The following is a 15,014-nucleotide window of genomic DNA, read 5'->3' on the forward strand; positions in this document are numbered from 1 at the left end:
GTAAGATGGCGGCCGGTTTCTTCACGCTCGCGCTCCCTATCCGCGATCCAGCCTTTTACAATCGAGATCAGTGATCGCAATGATGGGCATGCATTACTTGCTAACGTTTTATTGTGATTCATTTTGCATGATAATTATGATACTAGGCACATGTAACGAGCGTTAGAATGTTATCGCGTTTTCTTTGTGTATTATGTGTAATTTTGTAGTGCTTCCCTTCCCTCAGAGCAACCCGCGATTTGCGCTCCTGCACGCTATGATTGCAGAATGTATTTGAATGAAAAATTTAGTTCAAGTCGATATGCTTTTCAATCCCGACACAATTCACAGAAAGAAAATTTGTGAACTTGATAACGATGCTTGTGTATGTTCACGCCGATTCAACGTATAGAAGACGAAGATGAAGCAGTGCGAGCTCATTCCAATGCAAACTTAACATTCAGGGTAAGTTGTCCTGGCCAGTCTGTCTCGTACAAGTTAGTAGTTTGTAGCCAAGATTGTAGGGCGTTGCTTGCTAGTCTTCGATCCTTGTTGTGAAGGTGCTCATTATTTCATTCCCCGCATCACCACCAGCAATGGGGTAGAGTATCGCCCCAGGCGATGAGCCCCTGAAACCTAATATGCGTAATAGCAAGTTAGGCAATCTGCATGTTTTCGATATACTCACAAACATTAGTCGATGTCAAGTTGTAGTAGGAAGTCTACAAAACCTACTCTATTTATCTGTATATACCTTCTTCACTCGGTTTATGAGCTTCATTTCTGTCCGTTGCTGTGGTGGCCATAAGCCGTTTTGTGACCAGCCTGCTTCACACTGTTCAAAGGGACATGGCTGGGACGTGTCACGAACTGTGTAAAACCAGATTCTATATTCATATCACTTTAAGTTTCACCAGCTTCAGCGGATCAGTTAGTAATATGTATCGGGTTCGAAACTCGCCGAGTACGAGAGACAAGTTGCTGACACTGCAAACGCTCCCCAAACACGCAGTCTACCGCGAGGTACCCGAAATACCGTGTGCTGCGTGTTCTGGTGTGAGAGAGCCTTAAATATGCCTAAGTTGTGAAAACAACCTAATGACCGGTGCAGGGGGAGTCAGTGATTAGGGTAGAGGTTGTCTGGAGACTTAATGCAGCATGGAAGGCTCTTGGAAGCTATATATTTCTGCTGCGTCATATGAACATACTACCTTCAGGCACCGTCACGCAGAATATTTCTTTTGGGAAGTGGGAATTTACTTTGAAAATTATTTTACAAAATAGCGCGGTAACGGCGGCGACCTCATCCAGCGGCTTCTCGGCTCTGGTGACGTCAAGTAGCGGAGCTACCATTGGCACAATGTGCTAGTGAAAGCTGGAAACTAAAGAAAAACTGAAAACTGAAAGCAACTGAAAAATAAAGAAGTCCTAAGACAAGCGCGCCTCAGTTTTCGCGACGCATATGACGTTGCAGACTGCAGTTAAGGAAAGCAAGTTTTGTGATCCGCGAGATTGAAAGTTAGCTTCCGCTCCAGTACTACGCGCTGCACTCGTAGTTTTCGTGCCAATGTGTCCCAGGGTTCGTAATCATAATTTCCAGCTCTCCAGACATGTTTGTCTTTTAGTTCTCTCACGCTCCTTTAAAAGATCCTATTACTGTCGGAGGCGAAATGTTCTAGAATTTTGGCGCAGACTCTAATTCCTGCTAAAACGCGGCAACATTACGTACGTGTTGCACATTTCAGGTGATGGGTGCCGTAGCACAACTTCTCGTGCTACTCTGGAAGAACATCTACATTCAGACGCTGCGGAGACACCCTTTCTTTACCCTACTTCAACTGGCAGCCATAATCGGCATGTTCTACATCTACATGTCACAGCTTTCTATGAATCCCCCGATGCCCCTGACGTACACCCCAGCTATGGTCTACGGCGATTTTTCTGAAATACCTGTTGGGATGCTTGTGTACGGCCCTAATGACTCATCCCCGTACATGACATTTATCCTTCAGAATGGTTTTCCCGAAGTCTTAAACAGCACTGGTAAGTCATTCTCTTACTGTCATGTGCACTGCGTTTCTTTTATTCAGTATAACTGAAGCGTCTTTTCATGCCAATGCATGAGATAACTGATGTTCTGAAGCTTGAATACCATAGCCTAAGAAATGAACGATGAAAGGTGAAAGTCACTGAAAAGGGTTCGAGTCCTACAGCTGGCTAACCTTTTCAGTGACTCATCTTTCATGCCAATGAATGTTTTTCTCTCGATCCCTATTGAAAAATCCTACATGAATTCTCACAAGAAACATCTCACAGAATCCTAAGAAAAATTCTATGGGATTATTGAATTCATAGAATTTCTCACCGGATCTCTATGAGATTTCATCAAGTTTCTCTTAAGCGTTTCTCATAGACATTCTTATAGCTTGTTTCTCACAAGACTCAGTCCAAATGTTCTTATAAGATTTGCAGGAGACAGTAAAGAAATGATGTTCTACACCAAGTGACAATCTGTGTAATCTGTTCACTCTTTATTTAAATCGTAAAAAAATCGCATGTGCAGAACAAAAGGACTCAGCCTTGTAGCCTTCGGTAGATCTGAGGGTCTCTCATTAAGATATCGTTTATATGCATCTGGGAGAAAAAAAAATGAAAGTAAGAATGTCACAATGTCAATTGTGACATTACGATGCTACATATGATCTTGTTTGGAAAAGCAGGCAAAGCATGTGTGTGCGGAAATTGGATGAAGGAGCACACATTTTAGAATACAGGCATATCGTGCAATAAAAATCATAATCTAGGTCAGAAAACCCCAATTGTGATACACACGCTCAGTTCAGTCTGAGTATTAATTTATACTTGCGGGTAATGGTGACTATTGTGCGGGATCAGCTGTTGTAGTTATGATAAGGCATATCGCTGTGAAGAGATCTTTATTGCGAGTCATACAGAATTCCAATATAAGAATAATGAACGCTGCTTTAATTTTAATGCTCTTTTTAAGGACCTAACACATTCTGCTTTATGCACCTTCCGTAGTCTGCACCTTCTGTTCCAAACGCCCTATTGAAAAACTGTACAGAAAATCTCACAAAATATCTCTTGCGTTATTCTAAAAGATTTATGTGTGATAATTGGACATTCTCACAGAATTTCTTACACAGTTTCTCACAAAGCAATCTCTAAGAATCCCCCCCCCCAACAGTTTCTTGCAGAATTCTTACAGGATTTGCTTTAGACTTCTTACCAGGAGAAACGAGGAGAATAAGAGCCACAGAATCCAGCACGTGTGCTTTCCATTGTTTATTGAGGCCACTTGGGGAGCTTTCAATACGAAACACAGATGAATCAAGACATCGCTAGATATCACACAAATAATGAACCAAGGAACTTGATTCAGTTGTTATGTACTTTTGAAATGGCATCCGCGCCCCATCCACGCACACTGCCGTAAAAGCGTTCAATGCATTGTACACATACTTGAAATCTCAAATGCGACGACCAAAACTTTTCTTCATGTCACTATGCCAAGTTCATGTTTTGCACATTGGGAACGCGTTGGCTTTCTTGCGTAAAAGCACCATCCAACTTCCTCGAGACGAGAATGGGTTGCGACCACAAACTCGCATCCAATGCGCTATTTCGCGCTGCTTGCCGCTTCTTGCGGATGGGGTAACTTCGCCAATAATCCTGGCGGTTACCGTGGTACAGGGAGCTTCCCAATGAAGACTTCTGAGGGATGGTCGCATGTTTTCCGTGGTGGGTAGTCCTCTTGGACTACCCAAATCCCAGAGCAAGAGGGTTAGCACGCCCCTTCCTCTCCTGTGCCACCATCATCTCTCCCCTCCCTCTTTCACCCTCCCCCTTCTCCCTACCCTGGGTGCACCGAGCCGCCACTTCAGAGCAGGCTGACCGCACTTTCCCCCTACATCACTCCCCCTCCCCCTCCCCCCCTTGCCGCTTCTTACGAGTTTAACCTACAAGAAAAAACATTTCAAAAAGCACGGTTACAACAACATGTGTGTGCGTGAGAGATAGGCATAGAAATATGTAACATACCGTTTGCCCAAAGCACAGTTGCTATAGCGGTCTTACAGTATTCTACCTTCCGACCCACAGAGTACTTGCAAAATGGGGTAGAGACTCATAAAGAATGGGAATACACAGCACCGATGATTATATGTCACGCACACATGCTACATACCTCAAATGTGACGAAAATCCCGAATGCCAGGCGTTATTTGCTTGAGATGCATAGCTGCGTCCATGCGCTTCCTCGTTTCAAAGCAGACTAACTAGCTTGCTGGCGGTTGGAACAAACGCCTCCAGTAATGTACGATGGAATATTATAATGGGTAATAAAATTGATAGTTTCATTAGGAACGACAAAACGGAGCAAGCATGGCACTTCTACCTAACAGGGAATATTCACAAACATACAAAATCGCACGAACTACTTTCCAACACGGACCACATATCACTCTCTCCGGCCCGTCATTTCTTGCTTCATGTTCATCCGACATGGAAATATCCTTCAGAATTTCTCTTAAGGCTGAGGCGAGGTTCGTGAGAAAGTCAGTCCTGTATGAATTGTTTTCTCATAGAAATCACAAGGCCAGACCCTGAATTATCCCACAGGATATTTTCTCATTGATGTACCTGTGAGAATATGTATACGAATCTGTATCCTCCTTAAGTTCTTAGAGAATGCTATGGGGGGGGGGTTCAATGAGATTTTCTGTAGCGTTTTTCAACCGGGCGCAAGACCGTAAACACATCCCCATGGTGTTTATATGGTCTTACGTTTGGTACAGAATGTTCAGCATGCAGAAGGTTCCGAAAGCACAATGTCTTCCGTAAAGCAGAAAAAAATCGTCTACAAATAAAGATGCACAGTAGTCATGCATTTTGGGTCACCATACAAACGCGATTGTCTAAGAGCATAAAGCATAATTTGTAGGGCTGTGCGAGTAGCAAAATTTTCGAGTTCGAGTCGAGTTCGAGTAATACCAAATCACTGTTTCGAGTATCGAGTCGAGTTCGAGTAGTTGGCGTTCCATTAAATGATAGGTAATGTGTAGAAGCAGGAAGGTAGAAAATTTTAAGATGCTTTAGCGCCGCTTTTTGGCCAACTTCCCCTTAAAAATGTTCTTTTGTGCTACAGTTGACAACAAAAAATGAAATGAATGAAGATTATAAGAGCTTTATAAAACAAATGTGCCACCTAATGACAACATTGCTAAATGAATATTACAACCATAAAACATTTACAAGTTATGGGTAGGAAAACTGGTCTTTCTACAACCGTGCGGTTTAACACTTTCCTTACCGCCACAAAAATAGCCATTTGTGGGTGGTTTTACAAATATATTTTTTGTGGGTGACAGTATCACTTCAAAATATGTTGCTATATGGGAAAATGTAGCCAAGTCAATGCCCTATCTAATGATGTAAGTTTCATACACCAAGCTATCCATGTATTTCCAAAATTGATTTTGGGACACCAAAAGATTGGTGCGAACAGCAGAAACCCTTATGAATATACGCCTGTATCTTGAATAAAAATGTCAATCTACAAGTTCTAAAATATCCAAAATGTGGCAACCTTTGTCAGAAATAATATCTGAAAATATCAACTCTCTGGATCAAGAAGTTCATGAGTTGTGAAAAATAACATGAACACTGCATGTTGTCCATGTAACTGAGTAACAGAGTTCATTGAAGGAGTAAAACAAAAATTAACATCGTAATTTCCGCTGAAAACATTAGTTTCAGGCTTAACTTTCCTGTTGTACCACCATATTGCTATTTCATCACTCTTCCATTCCTCCCGGTTAGTTTTGGAACAGCAAAGAGCAGCAATAGCGCAAGTTATATATGCCCACACATGCAGGACAAAAATCTGATTGTCTAACGCATTCAGAGTCGTTATTTGCGTTGTAATAAACGGAATCGAATCAGAATATGCTTAAAATGGGAGTATTGCGCATTTGTGAAAGAGGCCTGCCGGGGAAGCGCCACGCCGCAAGCAAGATAACATCTCCACACTGCCTCCTTGGCGCAGGGCCTACTTCATAAATCGCTACCACAAAGAAAAGATAAAAGTGAAAATTGAACTCATTCTGTAGTGTTTATAGTATCCAACAAATGTGACCACTTGTCCGAATCTACTTCAGGGACCGAGTAGCGCCGCTCATAAAACGTCAATCACCGGTGATCGACTCTCTATGGGCGTGGTAAGGAATCGTTCGTACCGGAAATTTTCGTAAAGTAGTCCTACACAAGGCTTCCAGCCCTTTTCGGTTTTGTGCAGATGCACTTTCTTCACTCTTGTCAGACGTCTCCGAGTTTTATGACCTACGAGAACCGAAACACTCTCCCGTCGAAGAAACGAAACTATGAAATGCGCTCCTCCCATGTCCGATACGCTTCCCCGCGCGCGACGCCTCCATGGCCAGCAGTAGCCAGTTGAAGCCAGTTTGCCATTCATAGCCACTACTCAGTCTGCAGCCAAGTCGAGGTTAGCCGAAGCTAATACTGAAAACAAGATAGCGGAACTGTGACAGCAATCACGGCTGCGCACAATGCGTGTTTCCAAACGGTGGAATCGTTGTGACAGGTTATATCTTACATGTGATGGATTTTAATGTGGATCTAACGCGAGCTCGAAACGATATCGAGTACTCGAAAGTTGTCGAGTCATCATTTGTCGAGTCGAGTTCGAGTCGAGTTCGAGATCGACTCGACTCGAACTCGAAATTTCGAGTACTCGCACGGCCCTAATAATTTGACTTGCAGAGCAAGGAAGTTGTAAAAGAGATACAAATACAATACAAATACGCAATCGAGCAAGACCTAAACAAATGCAGGATGAATTCATAAAAACCATGCACAGCACATAAACTGCAAGACAAGAAATGGCATTCTCTATAATTCGTAAGTGTTTGCCGTACTTTCCTCATCTCCTACCCCTACCAAAAAATGAAGAGGCGTGGAGGATACTACAACTAGAAAACAAATACGATATTTGATGGTTTGCTGGGGGAGTTATAATTTTCACTAGCGGGAGGTCAATAATATTCTAAATACACAATTTTGGAAGCTTCAGTACAGTACTTCCGACATCAGCGTACCCTTGCCGTGAGTTTATATACCTCAATCATTTTAAAATTTTGGACGTTAGACCGAACATCTCACGCAAACAGTAACATGAAACTGACCACGTACAGTTGACGCGATGCATCGACGGATTCGGCGACCAGTCGAAACAATGGCAGGAACTGGTCTACTGAAATAAATTTTCGCACTTCAAAACACGAGGTATGGGTATATTTTCTTCCAGTCGTAATAAGCTCACTCTCGGTTTCTGCACAAAAGTAGGTAAAGCTGTAAACCTCTACAAGACGCTTGTACTCAATTACACAAATGCGTACTCCTGAGGAGCAGTCACCACGTTGAATGAGATAACTCAACTTACCTCCACGCATTTTTACTTCTGCCCGGTTCCAGCCACGCTGTCGTCCTCAGCATACCAAAACGCCATTTTAATGTTCTTGTTGAGGCCTTCCTATGTCGTTGTCTCAGATTCCGTGATAAACTCTCGTGAAGTATTGCTACCATGCCGTCTTCGATGTAGTTTACGTGGACGCATACTGAGTATTCTCAGCAGACTTGTGTTTGAATGGCGGCACCAAACGGTCAAACCACGAACACCACGAACGCCACGGTCCACTAGATCATCTTTTGTTGAAGCACGGCGCCAGTCTGAGAGAGTGAAACACAGTAGAGAGTACTAATGGTACTAGTAGAGAGAGCGCGCCTTGGCGCCAGTCTCTCACATGACTCAGATGGGGTTGCTGTGAGAAATTCTATAAGAGAGATATCTCTTCTCTTGCAGATCTTAGAAGCCGTGAGAGATCTTACAGAGCTCTGCATCTCTTCTCACAAAAAACATCCTTGAAATCTCTCTTAAGATGCACGATCAGAAGTTCATTTAAAGGATTTTGTGTGAGAAAATATGTTATCTCTAAGAATGTCTGTAGGAATACACATCTTCTCTGAGAATTCCTAAAGGAAAGCTCTAATCTTGTAAGAAAGTTTGTAGGATTTTTCATTAAGGATGTGGCTTCGTACTAGGACGATGAAAAAACGCTAAAGGTCTTCATTCCGGACCGACTAGAAGTAGTATATGTTGCAGATAAATGCATGTTTGGCACGCTATGACATATTTCGAGCGAACCCGCAGGCACAATGCATAATCTACCACAGTTTCCTGTGGTCAGGTACGGGCAGGTGCGGGAGATTTCGTCTTCTTTCTTCACATGTCAGGTTTAGTTGGCTTTGGGAAGGCTTCCAGTCAGAATGGAATATATTTTTTTCATGTATCGGAGGGGCGCAGTGTACAGCCTCCACCGTACAGCACGGCTTTCAAGTCTCGCATGGCGTCCAAGTGTGTTCGTGGTTGATAGGCTGCTCGTGGCTTTCGCCAGTTCTTCCCCGTTATGGAGACGGGCGTCGTTCCAACTTTGCCCAAAGGATATCCAATGATTTATGTCGGTATTCTTTCCTGTGTGCTTCTAATAAAGGCTGCCTTATTTTTACCATGTGATCCGTAATACAATTCTTAGATTTTGGCTTACATTTTGTAGAACATGGATTCGACGCATTGCTATCATAACCAAGAACGAAGGAAAACAGTTTTTACTTCGGATTTCAGAAATTTTGGTGCACAGTTTGTGGGAAACCTTCCGGTTAACCCACCACCGGGACCACGCCCGTTCATCCGACCCGCGCATGGAAGGCAGACACAAGTTCGAACAATCAACAAAGGGTTTATTTCATACCTTCAGACGGCACAAGCCACGGCTTTCCCCCAAGAAGAGCGAGCGACCTTTTCAGGTCCGCCAACACAGCTTAAATGATAAGCTCCTCGGGTATCCGCCCCCTAATCTACGCGCAAGCGACACGCGCCATCTCTCTATCGCGACACCTGTCGACAACAGCACAAAACAAATCCCACACTTCCCCCCTCCCAAAACTGGACAATACGCGGAAGGAGTTACAGGTCTTCATTGTGGTTCAGCTCAATGAGGATATCGTCCTCTGCTGGGTTGGGGCCGCCAGCTCTCTCCGTTTCCCGTTGTAACTCTCTGCGATGTCGACGTATGGTGGCCAGGGCGGCGACGACATCCACGACCTCCGGGCGTGCTTGTTCGGTACGGGAACGATGGAGCTCGCCTGACGATGGGTGGCTCTGTGCGGTTCCGGCACCTGGCAGACCGGACACAGGAGTCGTTGTTCGTCTGCAGAGAGGGGTTGAAGACGGTCGGCGGTGTGTCTCTCTCGCAGGGTCAAGCCGCGGAACGGCAACGGAGTGGTAGTGGGGTCGACATTCCGGAGGGGGCGGGGCTGTGATGACCACTTATTATGAGAAGCCCACGATACGGGCTACCCAAAGTGAACCACGGTCCACGTCGCCACGGACTTCTTTCTCGCACCTGGGGACCGAGATCGTGCTTGATCAAATGTAGGAGGGGGCAGAGATCCTCGACGGGAAGTGCGACACACACTGGAGCGCTGTCTCTGTCTTTGCATGCTGGAATTAAAACAGTAAGAAGGTAAAGCAGTAAGAGGGTAACTCCACACTGCGAGCGCCTGGAAAGGTACTCCCCACATTACAAGTGGAAGACCGCGGAACGGAAATCCCACCAAAAACACTACAACGCAAGCACCAGGTTCTGGTGACCCAAATAGTGACTGCTACGTGCGCTGCGTGCGGAGACGCATACTGTAGCAACTGGAAGCAGGTCCGGTCGGATCCTGGCATAGTTGAGGCTGTGAGGGCCCTTCTGGGTCCCTAACTGCTGCGATCGCCTTCTGTGGGAATACAAAGGGATCCAATACTCTGGGAGCGGCAACACATTAGAAATACGGTTTTGCTCGTCCACGCCAGCTGAAAGCGAGTACTCAGAGACTGTTTCCGCTGACCTGTGTAATGCGGTTCTAACGCCAGTTTGGCAGAGCGGGGCTTTAGTTGAGGTATGCTATGAAAGCAACGTGATGATGAAATCATCCGTGATTTTCATGTCAGTCTGATAGGCCGTCTGGGGGCTTGGAGGCACAACACCTCAAAAGCATGGTTTGCTCATCCCAACCAGCTCTAGGAAGACATCGTGAAAGTACGATCTTCCCACGCTATCGGAGCTATCAAAGCGATATGCTCGGAGATATAAGGGGTGTGGCACTGGCGGGGATAGCTCGTGCAACAAAACAGATATCTCTGCAACCTACAGGATGCGCGTGATTATGGCATCAATGTTATTTCCCAGGTTGGCCTGATAGGCCGTCTGCTTACGAAGTCTGCTAAAGGCTTACAGACCACGTCCTCCTGAAAGGAAGGCACCGAAATGCATGTCGCAACGGGGCGTGCAGCTATGCTTACGGCGGCGAAACCAACCTAGCATCAAAGCGCACCGTCATTAGCGTGCACAGCTTGGTTGCACGTTGCTAACAACTCTGCCGTTGAGGAAGCGTCGGGCTACGGCCCTGGAGGCACCGCAGCTAAGACGTCCAGCGGGGAAGGCACTGCAGACACCATAACCCCATCAATGTGACTACACGGGTTACCGAGTGTCAGGGTTCCGTCCGACCGAAGCAAGCGGTCGGAGAGGCAATCTTCCTTGGGGGCAAATACCTACCTAGGCCTGTGCGTTTGCTGACTAGAAAGCCTACGTCGGCTACTGCGAAACTCGTAACAAGAACGTAACGACAAGACGCAAAGTTACTGCGTGTCCCGCGCTGCCGGGCACACGGACGGGTTCCAGAACTAGGGGTTCTGTACGTCCTTACAGGCACGGGAGGAACCATGAGGCCATTGCGTATACAAAAAATACCGGGGGATTCCGGCTATGCTGTCCTGACGACAAGCATGTCGGCCGCCCCGTCACCGGGACAACAGCGCGTGGCTGTTTCTGACGTCCCTAAAATAATAATAGTGAATAAAAAAAAACTACAATCACGCATACCGGTCTCATGTTCCACGCCGCAGGTCGAACGGTCCGTAACCAAAACGTTGGGCGCCAGCTGTGGGAAACCTTCCGGTTAACCCACCACCGGGACCACGCCCGTTCATCCGACCCGCGCAAGGAACGCAGACACAAGTTCGAACAATCAACAAAGGGTTTATTTCATACCTTCAGACGGCACCAGCCACGGCTTTCCCCCCAGAAGAGCGAGCGACCTTTTCAGGTCCGCCAACACAGCTTAAATGATAAGCTCCTCGGGTATCCGCCCCCTAATCTACGCGCAAGCGACACGCGCCATCTGTCTATCGCGACACCTGTCGACGACAGCACAAAACAAATCCCACAAGTTGCATGAGTGTTTGTTTATTTTTAGCGTATAGTTATTCGCTCTCGACTGAGCAGAAAAACGAGACACACGCCGTATATATATACAGTACGTCCTTTATCTTTAGCGCATGGCCCAGTATGTAAGACTTTGGTATTATTAAACGTATAGGGATAGACTAGTCTACGCACCTGACGTCACATTGTAGCGATGGCGCTCGTGTAGAGAGGGGGCACACTTGCTGCAGGCAAAACAGCTGATGTTGTCAATTGGAGAGATCGCTGCTTTCATGCAAAGGGGGCATACAGCAATGCTCTGTCTCCGGGATGCACATCCCAAGTGAAAAAGCGCAGCAAAATCACTTTTTTGTTTTAATTTTGCGCGCACCGCGGAGCAAAGAAATCGTAACCGCTGCAGGTGAAACGGGATGATTAGGCGCCAGGGGAAGACTATGGAATATTCGGAAAACATTTTCAAAATGGAGGGTTATTTTAACGAAAATCCAGTTTTGAGCGTTCAAATGGAACAGAACCAAACCGTTACTACATGAAGACACAATTTCGGTGTTCCAGTAAACGTAATTGTTTTGTGGTCACCTTGTAACGAAACCTCCTTGTATGTACGTTTAGGCCGACATTGATTCACGCACCTTCCTAGACAACGATTTGCCATGCAAATGCTGCAAGATATGTATATATACATACTACTTCAAGCACTTTGTTATCACTGGACTTTAATGCCCTGGAACCTAAGAATGCCATTTTCAAGGTCTCAAAAAACCATGAAATTTTCTCACACCCCTTAAAAACCATTGTGTTTTTTTTTATCCTAGCAGATCTACAGTGCAAATTACCTTTCCTTATGTTGGAGCCGTATCTCTAACCAATAGCAATCAGTAACTGAAATCAGAAGTGAGACAGATGAACTGCAACCTCTGTTGTACTCGTTTGCCTTCCTTTCTTTCCTATGATCTTCACATTCAGAAATTCTCAGGTGCATTTATTAACATAACTATTTATGGTAAGCACCCACGCCAAGAAGAGGTATAAATTTACGGTTCCTGTACTCCATTGTATGCAACGGTACCCCTGCACCTATTCTTACATCTTATAAACATTGTACCGAAATATTAAATGACTCTAAAACTTGCATCCTGCGCGACATTTCATTAAACGTGCGGATTGCAGTCCTGCAGCGTTGTTCCGACCTCACGGTTCAAATGAAAGGACACAATGAATGCTCCAAGACTAATGCCCTAGTCAGACAGCATTTCAAATGTCAATTGCGAGAAAAGGTCCTCGGCCTCTCAAATGACCTTTTCGTGGGCGCCTGCCAGACAGGCGGGAAAGGAGTGCTCCTCAACTGACTGCCCTCACCGGCTCTCTTTTTCGGTTTCGTTTTCCCTGTCTGCTGTGGAAATTTGAAGATGGTCTGTGCGCCACAAATCAAGATGCAGAAGCCATATGCCCTTCTCTAAATAGGATCTAAATACGTTTACACAGCTTCACTCCATTATCCGCACTTTATAGGTTTTCCTACATTCAGCTGCGAACGTAGCGCGGTTGCTTGTTTACGTCCTCCAGTGTCCTCCGTACGAGATGGCGTGAGACCGATGCCCTCGGTATAAGACATTACAAGCGGTGACGGGTGAACAAGGTTATATGTGGTGGCGAAACACAAACGACAGTAGAGACGCGAACGCTGAGTAAGCGATAAGACGCTGACACGGTGCCGGCGAAACAAGCCACATCGGCGATAAAAACAGGGATGACAGCGTCAAAGGAAACTAATTCATAACAGTGAAAACGCAGACCCTCACAACGTGATTGTTCAAGCAGGACAAACGCCGCGCTCTTGACGATAGGGCTGATGAGGTCCGTTGGGCGCGAGGGTACAATGGCATAACACTGTTGTCGAGATTGCTCCTTTCTGCTCCTCAAATGTCGTTGGAGGCCTCCTTTCACGTTGATGGTCATTTCTTAGAAAGGTCCTTTGAGCAGCCGTCTGACACGGCTGTCAGAGGTCATTTTTGCAAATGACAATTCCCCGAAATCCTTCGAGCATGCCCTCTGACAGGGGTATTACTCTCACACAACCATTATTTCGGGGCCATGTCCTCGCGCTAAATGGTCTCGAGCGTTATTTTAAAACTGTAGCGGCACAAGCGGCACACAGAGAAGTCGACGTGGCATTTGCACCCAGCTTCTATCTCTAATAATTAAACGAAATCTAATCAATACATCGATTTGGAATGTAGAACATATATTGTCATTCCTTATAATGAAAAAAAAGATTTCTCCAAAACTAAAAAAAGTCCGTCCATGGACACGCTATATGCAATTGCGCCTATTATAAACTAATCAGGGGTTGTTGAGGATATACTGCTATTTGTCTTTTATGTGAAGTTCGTCGCACATTTTCTTTTGTTCAGCTGTGCGAGTGTGAGCTCCTACCCCAGACAAGCCAGTTTCTCATCTTTGTCCTCCATGCGGTAACCTACATGCTACATCACAAGGAAAAAACTGGTACTACCAGACCAAAACAGGTGACTTAACATTGACACAATCACATAGCAGAGTGAATAACAACCGTATGTTGTGTGCGGATATTCTGATGCCTGCACAGCTGTAAGCTGTTCTTCCGGGTGAAAGAAAGCTTGAAGACTACGCTTTCCACTGCCGAACACATACGGTTCCCACTCAGTCTCAAGATACGAGTAACTTCCCTCGTCATTATATTATTTTCTTAGCGCAAATATCTTGAAGTATTTACTCTTTCGGAGACGGTTCATAATATAGCTCATATAGAAACAAATGCGACAAACGAAACATAGAAATAATGACGGAGGTTGTACAAAACTGTTCCATCATGAATCTATTCCGTCTCCAGTAGCTGTAATAGGACCGAAATTGGGAAAATGTGTAGAAGCGGAAACGCTTGGGACGCAAATGTGAAACAGCACCGCACACGAAGTTCTCTGGTCGACAGTGACAAAATGCTACTTCACGATGAACACTTAGTGTAAACAGTACATGATGACACATGGAGTGTAGTACAAGCACAAGGATGCTGTTCATTACGAGATCGCCAGAAAACACGCACGTCGACACAGCCTATTCCCAGCAACGAACTGTTATATACTTACGCGCAATCTCTTGAACATCATTACCCGTATTCACCAACTTACTTAAACCATTGGTTTAGTGACGTCGGGTTTAAATCGATCACATGAGGCTTTCGATCGCCAATCCTGGATCACCACCCCATGCTCTACAACATGATGCTGTGAAGCCAATGGCAGCGCACATAGCGAGCTTCTTGCACGGCGCAGCGCATTTCGCCAGAGTCTGCCAGAAGCGGTTGTGACCGGTAGGCCTAATCCTCGGTTCACGAAGAATTTTTCAAAATATTGGGTAGGTTCTTTTTTTTATTGTTTCCGTTTCCATCTAACAAAAGATGGCGGTGGCCCCGGAAAAAAAGCTACAACAAAGTAGCTTGAGGGCATCTCCGAGCCTGGATCTCTGCGTCGGTGACATCCTGCTTTAGCACAAACAAGCGTTGTTGGACACCACCTGGAAAATACGTTAATAATGAAAACAAGTCTTCAAGCAACGGCACCAGTTTTTTCACTAGGGAATGTTTAATGAGGAATCTTGTTTGCAGTTAGCGTGCACACTATATAT

At 45.3% G+C, this 15,014-nt stretch overlaps 1 protein-coding gene across 1 annotated transcript in view; it reads left to right on the top strand.

Moving 5' to 3' along the window:
- Nucleotides 1-366: 366 nt before the first annotated feature.
- Nucleotides 367-15,014, top strand: part of LOC135385990 (phospholipid-transporting ATPase ABCA1-like) — a 246,497-nt gene continuing 231,849 nt past the window's right edge. Inside the window, exons 1-2 of the mRNA XM_064615667.1 lie at nt 367-444; nt 1,725-2,022. Coding sequence (XP_064471737.1) covers nt 367-444; nt 1,725-2,022 — 376 coding nt within the window. The remainder of the gene's footprint in view (nt 445-1,724; nt 2,023-15,014) is intronic.

Source organism: Ornithodoros turicata, chromosome 1, assembly GCF_037126465.1.
Source record: "Ornithodoros turicata isolate Travis chromosome 1, ASM3712646v1, whole genome shotgun sequence".
Taxonomy (NCBI): domain Eukaryota; kingdom Metazoa; phylum Arthropoda; class Arachnida; order Ixodida; family Argasidae; genus Ornithodoros; species Ornithodoros turicata.